The following is a 12307-nucleotide window of genomic DNA, read 5'->3' on the forward strand; positions in this document are numbered from 1 at the left end:
GGAAAGGGAAACAATCACAGTCCAAGGTTCAGTGGCCAATGGGAAAAAAAGAATTTCGGCCATATGTGCCTCGGACCAATGGGAAAGGATGACTGGAACACCATGTGCTTTGGGAGCCAATGAGAAGAGAGATTGCACCTATGAACCAATGGGAAGAAAGACTACCTCATGGGCCGGCCAATGGGCAGAAAGGGATTGAACTTTAGGTCTACAGGTTGAGAAGACAAGGGGTTTGGGGGCTTGATCCTATTTATACTGGACAGGACCACTATACATAGTGATCCTCCCCAAGGTTTTCGTCTCCAAGGAAGATGACCTCCAGGGTCTCAAGGGATAGGGAACCCTGTGGTTGGGGAACCATGACTCCTCCCTCGAGTGCCTTCATAGAGGGCGCTGTTTATCAGAGACCAGAGTAGGGGGCAGGAGAAAAAGGACACCCCACCCACCCAGCGTGCAGTTCCCCTCCCGACCGCAGGGGGCGCTGCAGCGGGGAGACGGGGTGGGGCGCTGTGGGGGCCCGGGGCTGCGGCCCCGCTCCGGACCGCGGGGGGCGCTGTGAGGAGCCCGGGGCTGCGGCTCCGCTCCCGGCCGCGGGGGGCGCTGCGCGGCGGCGGTGGTTGGTGGTGGCTTGGGGGTGGGGGGGAGGGGGGTAGGGGGTGCGGAGGCCTCGCGGGCGGATCGGGCGCTCGGCGGCGGCAGCTCCTGGGCTTGGGGAGGCGGTGGGAGCGGCGGGTCCGGCCGGCCTTGGTCATGGCGGACGCGGCGGCCTCCCCGGTGGGGAAGCGGCTGCTGCTTCTGTTTGCGGATGCGGCGGCGGCCTCGGCCCAGGCACCGACGGTGGCGGCGGCAGCAGCAGCAGCTGCCGAGAGCGGGGATCCGGGGCCTGCGCTGCGCACTCGGGCCTGGAGGGCCGGGACTGTGCGGGCCATGAGCGGGGCGGTGCCCCAGGATCTGGCGGTGAGTGGCGGGCACGCTGGGCACGCAAGGCCGGGGCTGCGGGGCCTGCGGCGGCCCAGGGAGCAGGGGGGCGGCTCCTGCCCTCAGCTCGCCCGTAGGGACCTCCGTGAAGGGGCGGGTGGGGCCCCAGGGCCCCGGGGCCTCAGGAAGGGGCGAGCCCCCTGGAGTGCCCCCCATTTCCTCCTGGGAGACGAGCCGGAGACCGGGAGCTGCTGCTTTCCAGCCATCAGGCCCCGCCTCCTGGGCGACCCCTTTCCCGACGCCCCCCTCTCCCCAAACACGCCTTCCCAACAGTCCCCCGGAATCCTTCCCCCCCAACCCTGGGGCCCTGCTGGGCCTCCGGGCCCCGGCCAGCAGTGGGCGCCCCCGGAGCTGCAGCCCTTTGCCTGCCTCCCGCCCTGCCTGCAGCTCCCCCCGGGAGGGCTCGGAGCTCGGGCTCCGCTCTCCCGCTCCCCCTTCCAGGAGTCTCGCACCCCATCCGCCGCCCTCGGCCAGCCCCGGAGCCCGGGCAGCGTGCGGGGGAGGGCGGGACGGAGGGCAGGGGCCGGCGCGGGGTACGGGTCTGGGCTAGGCTAGTCCCGGCAGCCGGCCCGGCCTCGGAGGAGGCTCGCAGCCCGTGGCGGGCCGCTCCGGTTTCCAGCACCCGCAGTGCCCCCGGAGGGTGACAGCAGCCTCGGCCCGGCCGCCGCTTCTCCCCTGGGGCCCGTTCGGCTCCTTCGGTTTCCTGCTTCTGGAGTCAGCTCCCGCCCGCCCCGGGAGAGGTTCTGGGTTTTGTGTTTGGTTTTGGTTTAAACTTTGCGTTTGGGGAGCAGTGGGGGGGGGGTCGTGATCCGAGTCGGGAGCATCCGAGTCAGGAGCATCCGAGCCGGGCCGCCCGCGAGCTCGAGGCGGAGGTTTTGACCTCGGGGTGGCCGGACCGTGTCCGGAGCTTGTGCGGCCTCCGGTTCCTCCTCCTTCTCCGGGCTGGCCCGAGCTTCTCTTTTGTGAGGTTAGCTTGTGAAATGTGGGGGTGCCTCTGGAGGTATGTGACAGTTAAACGTCATGCTTTGAAAGTTTAGTTTTTTGGAGCAGTGTTTGCACCTGCCTGTATTTATCAGCGATTAACTTAAAAACAGTTGTTGGTGATTTTTGAAGTTTGGGACTGGTATAATTTAATAAGTGTTACTCTGTCTGATCTCGTGGGTGTTATTTGGTTTATAGCTTTTTAGTAATCTTGGTCGTCTTCTAAAAACTCAGCCTTGGTGCTTTGTGGATTGTTAGGTGACTAGACTCAGGGATTCTGAAGGGGACAGGGGAGGGATTTTATTTATTTATTTTTAAGATAGAGAAAATGTGGAAAGGAGGAGGCCAAGGAGAAGGGAATTTGAAGGGAGATCTCCTGTTATCCTGTTTCATACTTTGACTTGGGGAAATAGGGTCAAAGTGGAATTGGTATTCCCCTCACATCTGATTCTCGAAGTGGAGTTGGCATTCCCCTCACTCTGCTCTTGGAAGTGAGGTTGCTATTAAGGTTTAGGGCTCCTTTAAGATATTTGGAGACGCACTGGTCCACATCTCTTCAGTTTAATTCTTATTTACCAGTGAAGTTATCAGTGTAAGAAATGAATTAGGGCTAGCCATGTATTTTACCTCTCATTTTGAGAGTGATGGTCTTTAAATAACCAACTTTCATGTCTTCTAAGGGAGTTGGATATTTGAAGCAAGTTGAGTAAGCTTAACATCTGTTAATTCACGAAGAAGACCCACAGACCTGGTTCCACAGAGTAGGTAAAATTGTAGTAGTTGTGGAAACTGGAGTGTACACTTTGATACCTCACTATGACCTAGCAGTGGGGCTCTGCATGAAGCCAAAACAAAAAGTTCGGGTTTTTTAAAAGCTCTTATAAAATTGAACTTGTGGAAATTTTGATATGCTTGCAAGATATTTCTTGCTCTTGCACATTTAACCATTGTCGTGATAATAATTTGGCGATAAGTGTATATCTGTAATTTGAAGATGTATAGAAGCCAAACTGTATGCCATATTTTCCATTCTGATTAAATTTCTTATTTAGCCACCATCCTATTTTCTTTTAGGCCTTAGGCTTGTGGGCCTTTCTAATTTGCATGGCCGTTGTACAACACACTGTAGTAAACATATCACACTGTAGTAAACATATCCATCCACCAATCACAAGTGCTCTTCCTGTACTCATGGGTGGAGTTTGTAGAGAGCAGGCCAATGATTGGGCATATGTTCTTTCTGTTATTTTTAAGATGTTTTCAGGCATTCATAGTTTTGAGTAATGCATAGCAGGGCTCCCCTATTTAGTATGAATAATTGAGGGTTGACTAAACAAGCTTCTGGAGTGATTCAAAACATTCCTCTTAACTTTAGGCACAAATGGTAGTGTAAATTTCTAAATACACTTTGATGCTGAAATTGCTCAGAAGTTAATGCTCCTCTATCACCATAGTGGCAAAACAACATGCAAATTTACAATCTCCTTGAGATGGAAGATGAATATATAAAAACCTGTGTCTTTTAGCTTAGAAGTTTAAATCTCAGTTGGTCTGGAGCCACATTGAGTTTTTCCGCACTCAGGTACAATTGTGCCATTTGGGTTTTGGTTTGGGGTGTTTTTTAATTGCCAGTTTCCGTCAGATCAGATGCTGCTGTTGAGCAGCTTACTAGAGTTTCTAAAATAGCATCATCGTAACTTTCCTTTCTCTTCTACTTATTTCAGGTTTGTTCACTATCTCTTCCTGTGTTCATACTTTCTTACATAGTAACAACTCAATAAATAGTTGTTAAATTAGTGAATGAATCATTACTTCCTCAATTTCCTTAGAATATTCTCTATTAACTGATCTTCCCCTGGTATCTGTCTAGATGGTTCCGAGTGAAAGATGTTCACTCTTCACAAACCTTTCAATAGGCTAGGACTAATTATTTTCTGCTTCACTAATTGTCTCTTTCCTATCATGGATTTCCTTCCCTGAGAACAGGATTTTACCAGTCTTGCTTTTCCTGTTGTTTTCCTCAGCAACCATATAACTTCCACCTCTACATGACTACTATAAGGTAGTATGTCAGTTTCATTTGTCAGTAGCACCCTAAACAACAGCTGGGGTGGGCCCCTTCAGGCTTTTCTTGCCATAGCACCTGCTACTGCTTCTCAGTTTTCACTTGCCTTTGACAGGTTGGTGTTTTTCAAGACTCCAAAATGCCTTTGCTTCTTGAGATGACAATTATCGTCTGGCTGTTTCAGGAAGGTAGAGGGGACGTCACTCTGTCCACGGGATTGCAGACTGTGAGAAGCTTACTTTTATCTCTTCACCGAGGAGCAGTCACGTTCTGAATCATGAAATCTAAATTCATAAGAGACTGGTTTATAAACCCAAACGCCATTTTATTAATTTACAGTGGAAGCTATACTTAGCCTGAGAATGGGTTGGATAGTCTACATAGGCTGGATACTCCCTACCCACTATCTGGAGATTAAGACAACTCCATTGACTGAATTCAGAGGTTGAATATGTAGTAGCAGCAGCAGCAACAACCACCCAGTCAGTCAGTAAACATGAAATGACAGCTGTGTGCCAAGAACTGTGCTAAACGAAGGAGATATAAATATGAAAAAGCAGCCCCTGTCCTCAAGGAGTTTACAATGGAAGGGGGAGAGACAACCCATAAAAAGAAGATGAAAAGGCTGAAAGGAGAATGAAGGGAAGGAAAAGGAAAGGAAAAGAAAGTGATAGAATCCAGTCCAAACAGACAGTTGGGAAACGGGCGAGAGGGCTGGACTGGGCTGAGAGACCTCTTTAAGTGAAAGCTTTGAGAGGAGTTCTTTTCAGTCATCCAGCCCTGCAGTCAGAAGGGCTGAGGGTACAGATGAGAGGTGAGGATCCTGACTGACGCTATTTAGTAGCATGATTAGTTTCCAGTTGATAAGTTTTCCTAGATGATAGAGTCTAGTCCACACCAGTACAGCTGGATGGGAAAGGGATATGCCAACAAAAAGATACTGACGTTAAGCTAAGGCTTAGGCTGTTGGGTTATTTTGTTCTACTTAAACAGTATTTCTGCCTAAAAGAGAGCTATTCCATTTATTTGGCATTTAAGACCTAGGCTTTCTGCTCTTTCAGGGTATACAAATGCAAAGCATTTGTCCTGCCCTCAGGGACCTTACATTCTTTTGTGGGAAGACTACACTTAAAGGGGAGCTGAAAAGAGTTGGGGGAAGGGGGGAAGGGTTTAGCCATTCTTTGGAGCTATAGCCAGGAAGTGTGGTGGAGGCTTCATACCTGGGGTAGATGAGGCAAAAGGTCACTTGTTGGGTGTCCTGAGGTAGGGGGTGGGCATGATGGCCTGGGTGGAGACTTCGTGGTTTGAAGCTGTTGGCAGGAAGTAAACCAAGAACATTATTCTACTGTCAGAGCACGGACAGTATGAAAGACATAACTAACCCATTCTTTGTTAGCTGTCATTTGTCCTTCGGTCTCTTCCATCCATTATCAGTACATTCCATTATTTGACATCACTTGCTTTTTATCTTTTAATATATTAAAATTTCCAAAAATTAAAGCCTAATTTATATAAGATGCTACCCCTAATTGTATCGGCAGCATTTTTTATTTAAAATTCTTTTCTTTTGAAAATTTATTTATTTATTTATTTTTAGTTTGCAACATTCACTTCCACAAGATTTTGAGTTCCAAATTTTCTCCCCACCTGGTCCCTCCCCCCACCCCAAAACAGCATGCATTCTGAATACCCCTTCCCCTAATCTGCCCTCCCTTCTATCTCCCCCCCTTCTCTTATCCCCTTCCCCTTCTGTTTTCCTGTAGGGCAGGATAGATTTCTATACACATTGCCTGTGTATCTTATTTCCCAGTGCAACATTTTTTTAAAGCGTAGGTTACCATGATAAAGATTTCCAGAGGAGACTTTAACCCATCTGTTCATGTGACTTATGTTATCCCAAGCCATAGAGTATATACTTTCTGGACCTTATCTAATCTTTATTCCTTGGGCCTGGACTGACTCCATTTGCAATAATATTGTTCACCTTCTATACCCCTTCCTTACTGGCACCTCTAAGCCAAATCCCTTCTCACTTGCATTTATAGACAGTATTTCTGTCAAGTTCTACAACTTTATTTTCTATTTAAAAAAGAAAAAAACGTTATCTTCCCTGTTTTTTTTCTTTGTTTTGTTTTTCCCAGAGGCAGTCAGCATTAAATGACTTGCCCAGGGTCACACAGCTAGTAAGTGTCAAGTGTCTGAGGTCACATTTGAACTCAGATCCTCTTTGCTCCAGGGCCAGTGCTCTATTCACTGCCACCTGGCTGCCTGGGTTTTTTTTTCTTTGTATGTCCAATAAATACAAACTTAATTTTTTTTTAATTGTGTGGAAGAAGGAAGAATTTCAGAGGGAGGATGATATACATGCATCATACTGACATCAAAATAGAGTTCTATTTTGATTATTGTTTCCCCTACTCAAACTACCCCTCCTCCAAATTTCCCTATTTACTGTCGAGGGCACCATCATTCTTCTGGTCACCCATTTTCATAACAGTGTTAAGTATCTTGACTCTTTTAACTCTCCATTATCCCATTATCTAATTATTTGCCACTTCAAATCACTGCTTCCTGCACAGTCGACCTTTCCCAATCTCAACTCAAACTGCCCTACTTCAGGCTGTCATCATCTCATCTCTTACCTGGACTATTGTATAATCTGTAGAATTTCCAAAATAATCTTACTCAAAGCTTAGGTCTAATCATGTTATTGCTCTCTTTCTCAGAAATCTTCAGTGGCTCTCTATTGCCTCTAGGATAAAATATATACTCCTTTTGTTTGGTCGTTTCAGTTATGTCCGGCTCTTTGTGACTCTTTGCGTGGGGTTTTCATGGCAAAGATACTGGAGTGGTTTGCCATTTCTTTCTTCCTCATTTTACAGATGAGGAACTGAGGCAAACAGGGTTAAGTGACTTATCCAGGGTCAAACAGCTTGTACGTATCTGAGGCCAGATTTGAACTCTTCCTGACTTCATGCCTGGCACTCCATCCACTGGGCCACCACTTGCCCGTCTACCCCTTACCTTGACACTTAAAGCCCTTTGTAACCTGACTGCAGCCTACCATCCAGACTTTCAAGTTACTCCTCTACATTTTAGCCAAACTGGCCTACTCTTTGGTTCCTGAATGTGGCATTCAGTCTCTTGCTGTTCTGTACTTTTGTGCTTTCTCTGTATTCCCCCTTGTTTGAAGTGTACTGCTTCTTAGAATCTTGAGCTTCATTCAAGGCTTAGCTCAGATGGAAGCTCTGCTTCCACCTCTCAGATTTCTTGGTATTTACTCATTTGTGTACAGGTTCCCTCCTGTTGCAGACTCCTTGGGGGCCTGGAGCTATATTATTATTATTTTTAATTTGTATCCTTAGCTCCTAGCCTCACTTGTAGCTGGTAGTAGGCAGTTAAATGCTGATTGACTGATTGAAATTCTAATGCCTTTGTCCTGGTTTTCTTAAAAAATATATATATAATAATAACAAGGCTTTGAGTTAACCCTCTTCTACAATATTGTTCGATAGGAAAATGTGTTCTAGATTCCAAGCAAGACCAACTTAGAATTTTTGGAGGACAACCCATTCATAAATTAGTTTAATCCATAGGGTGTAAATCCAATTTGGATTCACAGAGTTTACAATTGAAATATTTCTTCTGGATTTATCTGGTGGTGGTAGAATCATGTCAGTAATTTGTTTTGAGCCTACTAAAATCATTCTGTGTGTGGCCCTTTTAAACTGTTTTTCTGGATCAGGGTTGCTAGAGAATTACGTATCTCAGTGAGCAGTGACTGCTTATTTGTTTAAAATAAATTACTTCTTGTGTTCCCCATTTCCATTCTGAAATTTTATAACCCTGTTTCAAGACTATAAAGTGGCTGTTGCCCTCACATAAGAATCCACTGCTTGAACTACCCTGGGAACTGATCGTCGTTAGCCTTTGGAAAGCTGAGATCATCTGTACTTTCTGCATCTTAATTGGTTCTTTTAGAGTCTTCAATGGAAAGTCCTCCTGGGTGTTTGTCACTGGCAGGGACCAGCATCAACTCCCTTTGGGAGTTCTCTCCATCATCTTCCTTTGGGATATTGTTTTTAAATTAATTAAACTAGGATGTAAAATTGTTCTAGTAGACAATTTTTATACTGTTTCAGGAACATTTAAGATTTACCTTTAAAATACCTCCTTATAATACTGTTAGATACTCAAATGGATTTGTGATTATAGGGATATGAGTATTGCATCCAGGTATGCATATTGCAACCCACTCATACCTAAACATTTTGTATGACTCTTGTCCAAGTCTGGCCATAAGCTTGCCGTGGAGATAATTCAAAAGTACTTGTATTCTCCTAACATAGTAGGGATGCCAGCGTAGCACATATATCCATCAGTATCAGTTATACTTACCTCACTTGTCACATGACCAGCCCATCCTAGGGTTTTCATCATACTTTTTTTATAATATTCTTTAAATCTGTGCTCCGTTGGAATTCCTGACTCAGAACAAATTACAAAAGTTTATTCTAATCTCCTGTATTAAGTCAGTACTTATTTTGGTAAGCCAAGAAAAGAGAAAGATTTGACAATTCTAGTGACTAATCTCAAGTGAGTTAATGGTTTGTTGTTTGAAGTCGGGCAGGTAGCCTCTTAATGTGGGGGGCAGGGAGAACAGGAGGGAGATGGAGGAGGGGCGAAGGAGAAAGGATCTATCTTATGTCTTCTAGGGAAGCTGAGGGGAAACATACAAACTATAATAACCTATGGGAAATCTTTGGAAGAAGTTTGGAAGAAGAGGATTAAGTGTAAATTGAAGGGTTTTTTTTAAATATACATGCAAGTGTTTTTAGAACGTGTCTGTGAGGTACCTAAGCTATTTAATTTCAAAAGCCAATCTGTTTAGGAATGTTTGAATTAAGTTTTTATAGGGGGAGCCGTGAGAAGAGAATAATGTCTGCAAAAGTAAAGGTTCTCCCAGAGGTCCCTTCCAGCCCCAGATATTATGATGCTATGAAATAACTGGTTCTTCCCCAACATTGTCTCAGTTTGCTACACAGTTTTATAGGATGGATATTTTGGAAGACTCCCATTTGGTACGAAATGTAGAGAAGATTGGGAAGGAAAGTTCTGTTATCAGTGATATCTCAAAGGAGAACAAGCCTTGTGAAAACTAGAAGCAAACGCTGTTCTGCTTTATATCACTTTGGAAGACCTGTATTTTTTTTTTCCGTCCTCTCGGGAGAGTTTATGAAAATGTGGTGTTTCGGAACTGTTTTTTCCCATATTTGATTTTAAAACTCCGAAGTCATATCAGGTTGGAGGGAATCTTTTAAAGAAGAGCAAAAAAGTTGTACTACTGTATGTCTGTTCTCTTAGGATAATTTATCCTCTGGTTCCCAAGTCCCAGTTACAGCATACTGTTGCCTTTTCTCCTCTTTGAGAAACAGTGCTGTTTTTCAGCTATGTTGGACCACTTCTTTTGATCACATTCCATTTAGAACTTAGTATTTTGCTTTCAGTGTTCTATGGGTTGATATACCCACATACCATCACCTATTTTGTCTTAATCTTTACTACTAGCTAATCTGTGATCTGACTACTACCAGTTATCTTGTGTATAAAATTTTTCTGATCTTAACTCATTTCTGAGACTTTTATTTTCTGAATTGAATTAAGCTCAACGTTAGATGCATATCCTTTGCAGGTATTCATCAACTCATCAGAAACACTCCACATTTTTATTCTAATCATTAATCTTTAAGAAAATAGATGGTTTTTGTTTTTATATCACATTCCTTTTTTAAACTTTTAATTCTAAAATGTACAAACTAAATAAAATGAGTGTTTCCATATGCATAGAACAGAAAAAGAAAATTGATCATACATGAAATTGGGAGTCTATTATATATACAGCTTGCTTTTCTTCTTAAAATATGTAATGAAGTCAGCCTGTAATTTCCAAAACCATCCTGCTTGTGATGTTTCCTAGTCTCTTCATGCCTCATTGACCCTGACTTTTTTTCCTCCTTTTTTGGTTCCCCTCTCCCCTTTTTTGGGGGAAGGAAACTTTATAGCAAATATGTTTAGTCAGGTAAAACAAATTTCCACATTGACTATAGCTGAAAATATATGTCTTGTTTTATGCATCATCATCATTCCTCTAGAATCTTAGTTGGACATTGCATTAATCAGAGTTCTTAAGTCTTTCAAAGTTTTTTTTCTTTATAATTTACAGTTGTTGCTGTTGTATAATTCTCTTGGTTCTGTTCATTCTGCATCAGTTCATAGAGATCTTCTTAGTTTTCCCTGAAATTGTTCCTTTCATCATTTCTTACAACATAGGAATATTCTGTTATATCATGTACCATAATTTGTTTGGCCATGCTCCAGTTGATGGGCACTCCTTTAATTTCTAGTATTTCTTTGCCCCTACAAAAAGCTGCTATAAGGATTTTTGTAAATATCGGTTCTTTTCCTCTTTCTTTGATCCCTATGGAATATATAGTTCTAGTAATGGTTTCTCTGGGTTTAAGGGACAGTTAGTGATTTGGGGGTTTGAAAGACTGGTGGTAATAGTTCGAGAATAACTGGACCAGTTCACAGCCCTGCCAACAGTATGTTAGCGTGCGTGTTTTACCACAGTCCCTTCAGCACTTGTCATTTTCATTTTGCCTTTGCCAGTGTGAGGGATATGAAGTAGATACTGGAGTTGCTTTAATTTTCATTTCTCTAATTATTAGTAATATAGACCATATTTCATATGGTTATCGATAGCTTGAATTTCTTTCTTTGAAAACTTCATATCTTTTGCCCATTTATTTATTGGGAATGGTTCTTGTTTGAACACATTTTAATCAGTTTTTTGGATATGAGACCATTATCTGATCATTTAGTGCATAGTCTCAAGAAAGTGGTTGTCCTTGGCTTGCCAAAGGCTGGTTCAGGGGCAGCTAGGTAGCGCAGTGGATAGAGCTCCAGCCTTGGGCAAGTCACTTAACTCTGATTGCCTCATCAAAAAAAACAGACCAAAAAAAACCCAACAACAAAGGCCCTCCAGCCCTCAGTTCTTATATACTCAACAGTCAGGGAAGTTAGGAAATAATTGATTTTACATCGATTAGATGACTCACTGTGTGCTAGCTCTTCCTTAGAATTGTAAAGCAGTTCAGAGAATACCTAAAAGTTTATCGTTTAGATTATTGTTTTCAATTCCCAAGGTTACTTGTAATAGAATATTATATTCCAACATATGCTGAAGGTTTCAATTTTTTCGTTATTATTTTTACTTAGATTTTAGCATAAGTTTTAGGTGAGTATATTAGTGTTAAAGAGGCAGCATGGTGGGGAACCTGCAGCCTCAAGGCCACTTGTGGCCCTCTAGGTCCTCAAGTTCAGCCCTTTTACTGAATCCAAATTTCACAGAACAAATCCCCTTAATAAAAGGATTTGTTCTGTAAAAGCTTGTACTCAGTCAAAAGCCTGCACCCAAGAACCTAGAATTCCACAGGTTCCCCACCCCTGGTGGGATAGAGAGCTGGCCTCAAAGCCAGGCACCCTGGGGTTCAGATCTGACCTCTGACACCTACTGGGGGTATGACCTGGGGCAAGTCAGTTGATCTCCCCAAACAGAGATTTTGGATTACGAATTTCAGAGAATCAATTAGTTAACCAACAAGTATTTATTAAGTGCTTACTGTGAGCCTGTATGCTAATATGAGAGAATATTTATAAAATGCTCAGTACAGTGCCTACTTCAGAGTAGTTAACCCTAACCCTAATTCTTTCCCCTTCCTGAGTGCTGGGCATATAAAGAAAAAACAAAAACAGTTCTCTGCCCTAAGCAAACTTACATTCTAATGGGGGTGGGGAAACAACATAAGTAGATAAATCAGAAAATACAAAATAAATACAGGAAGATAGATGATAACCTTAGAGTTCTTATTAACAGCAGCTGGGAGGATCAGGAAGTGGCTCCTGGAGTAAGTGGTGCTTGAGCTGAGTGTTAAAGGAAGCTGGGGATTCTGAAAGTGAGGTCAGGAGGGTGAGTTCTCCAGGTAACAGCTGAGGAAAGGCACTAAGGAAAGATGGACCGTCTTAGGTGAAGAGTAGCCAGTAGGCCAGCATGGCTGGATCGTAGAGTGCCTAGAGGGAAGTGGAATGGAAGGGGAGGAAGAGGCCAAGAGTGAAGACACCTGACTGTCACACCAAGGACTTTATATTTGACCCTGCAGGTAATAGGAAGCCAGAGTTTCTCGATCGAGGGTTTGGGGAGGGAGTAATGTGATCAGACTTGCG

General features: G+C 43.9%; 1 protein-coding gene across 2 annotated transcripts in view; it reads left to right on the top strand.

Annotated features, from left to right (window-relative positions):
• Nucleotides 1-672: 672 nt before the first annotated feature.
• Nucleotides 673-12307, top strand: part of KDM3B (lysine demethylase 3B) — a 54824-nt gene continuing 43189 nt past the window's right edge. Inside the window, exon 1 of one of the 2 annotated variants that reach the window (XM_021004999.2) lies at nt 673-957. In XM_021004999.2, coding sequence (XP_020860658.1) covers nt 751-957 — 207 coding nt within the window. In that variant the 5' untranslated portion in view covers nt 673-750. Of the gene's footprint in view, nt 958-1635; nt 1719-12307 lie in introns of those variants that run through there. The other variant, XM_078150455.1, reaches the window with a different exon arrangement.

The sequence above is a fragment of the Phascolarctos cinereus genome, unplaced genomic scaffold (genome assembly GCF_003287225.1).
Source record: "Phascolarctos cinereus isolate Bilbo 61053 unplaced genomic scaffold, phaCin_HiC Scaffold_2;HRSCAF=192, whole genome shotgun sequence".
Taxonomy (NCBI): Eukaryota; Metazoa; Chordata; class Mammalia; order Diprotodontia; family Phascolarctidae; genus Phascolarctos; species Phascolarctos cinereus.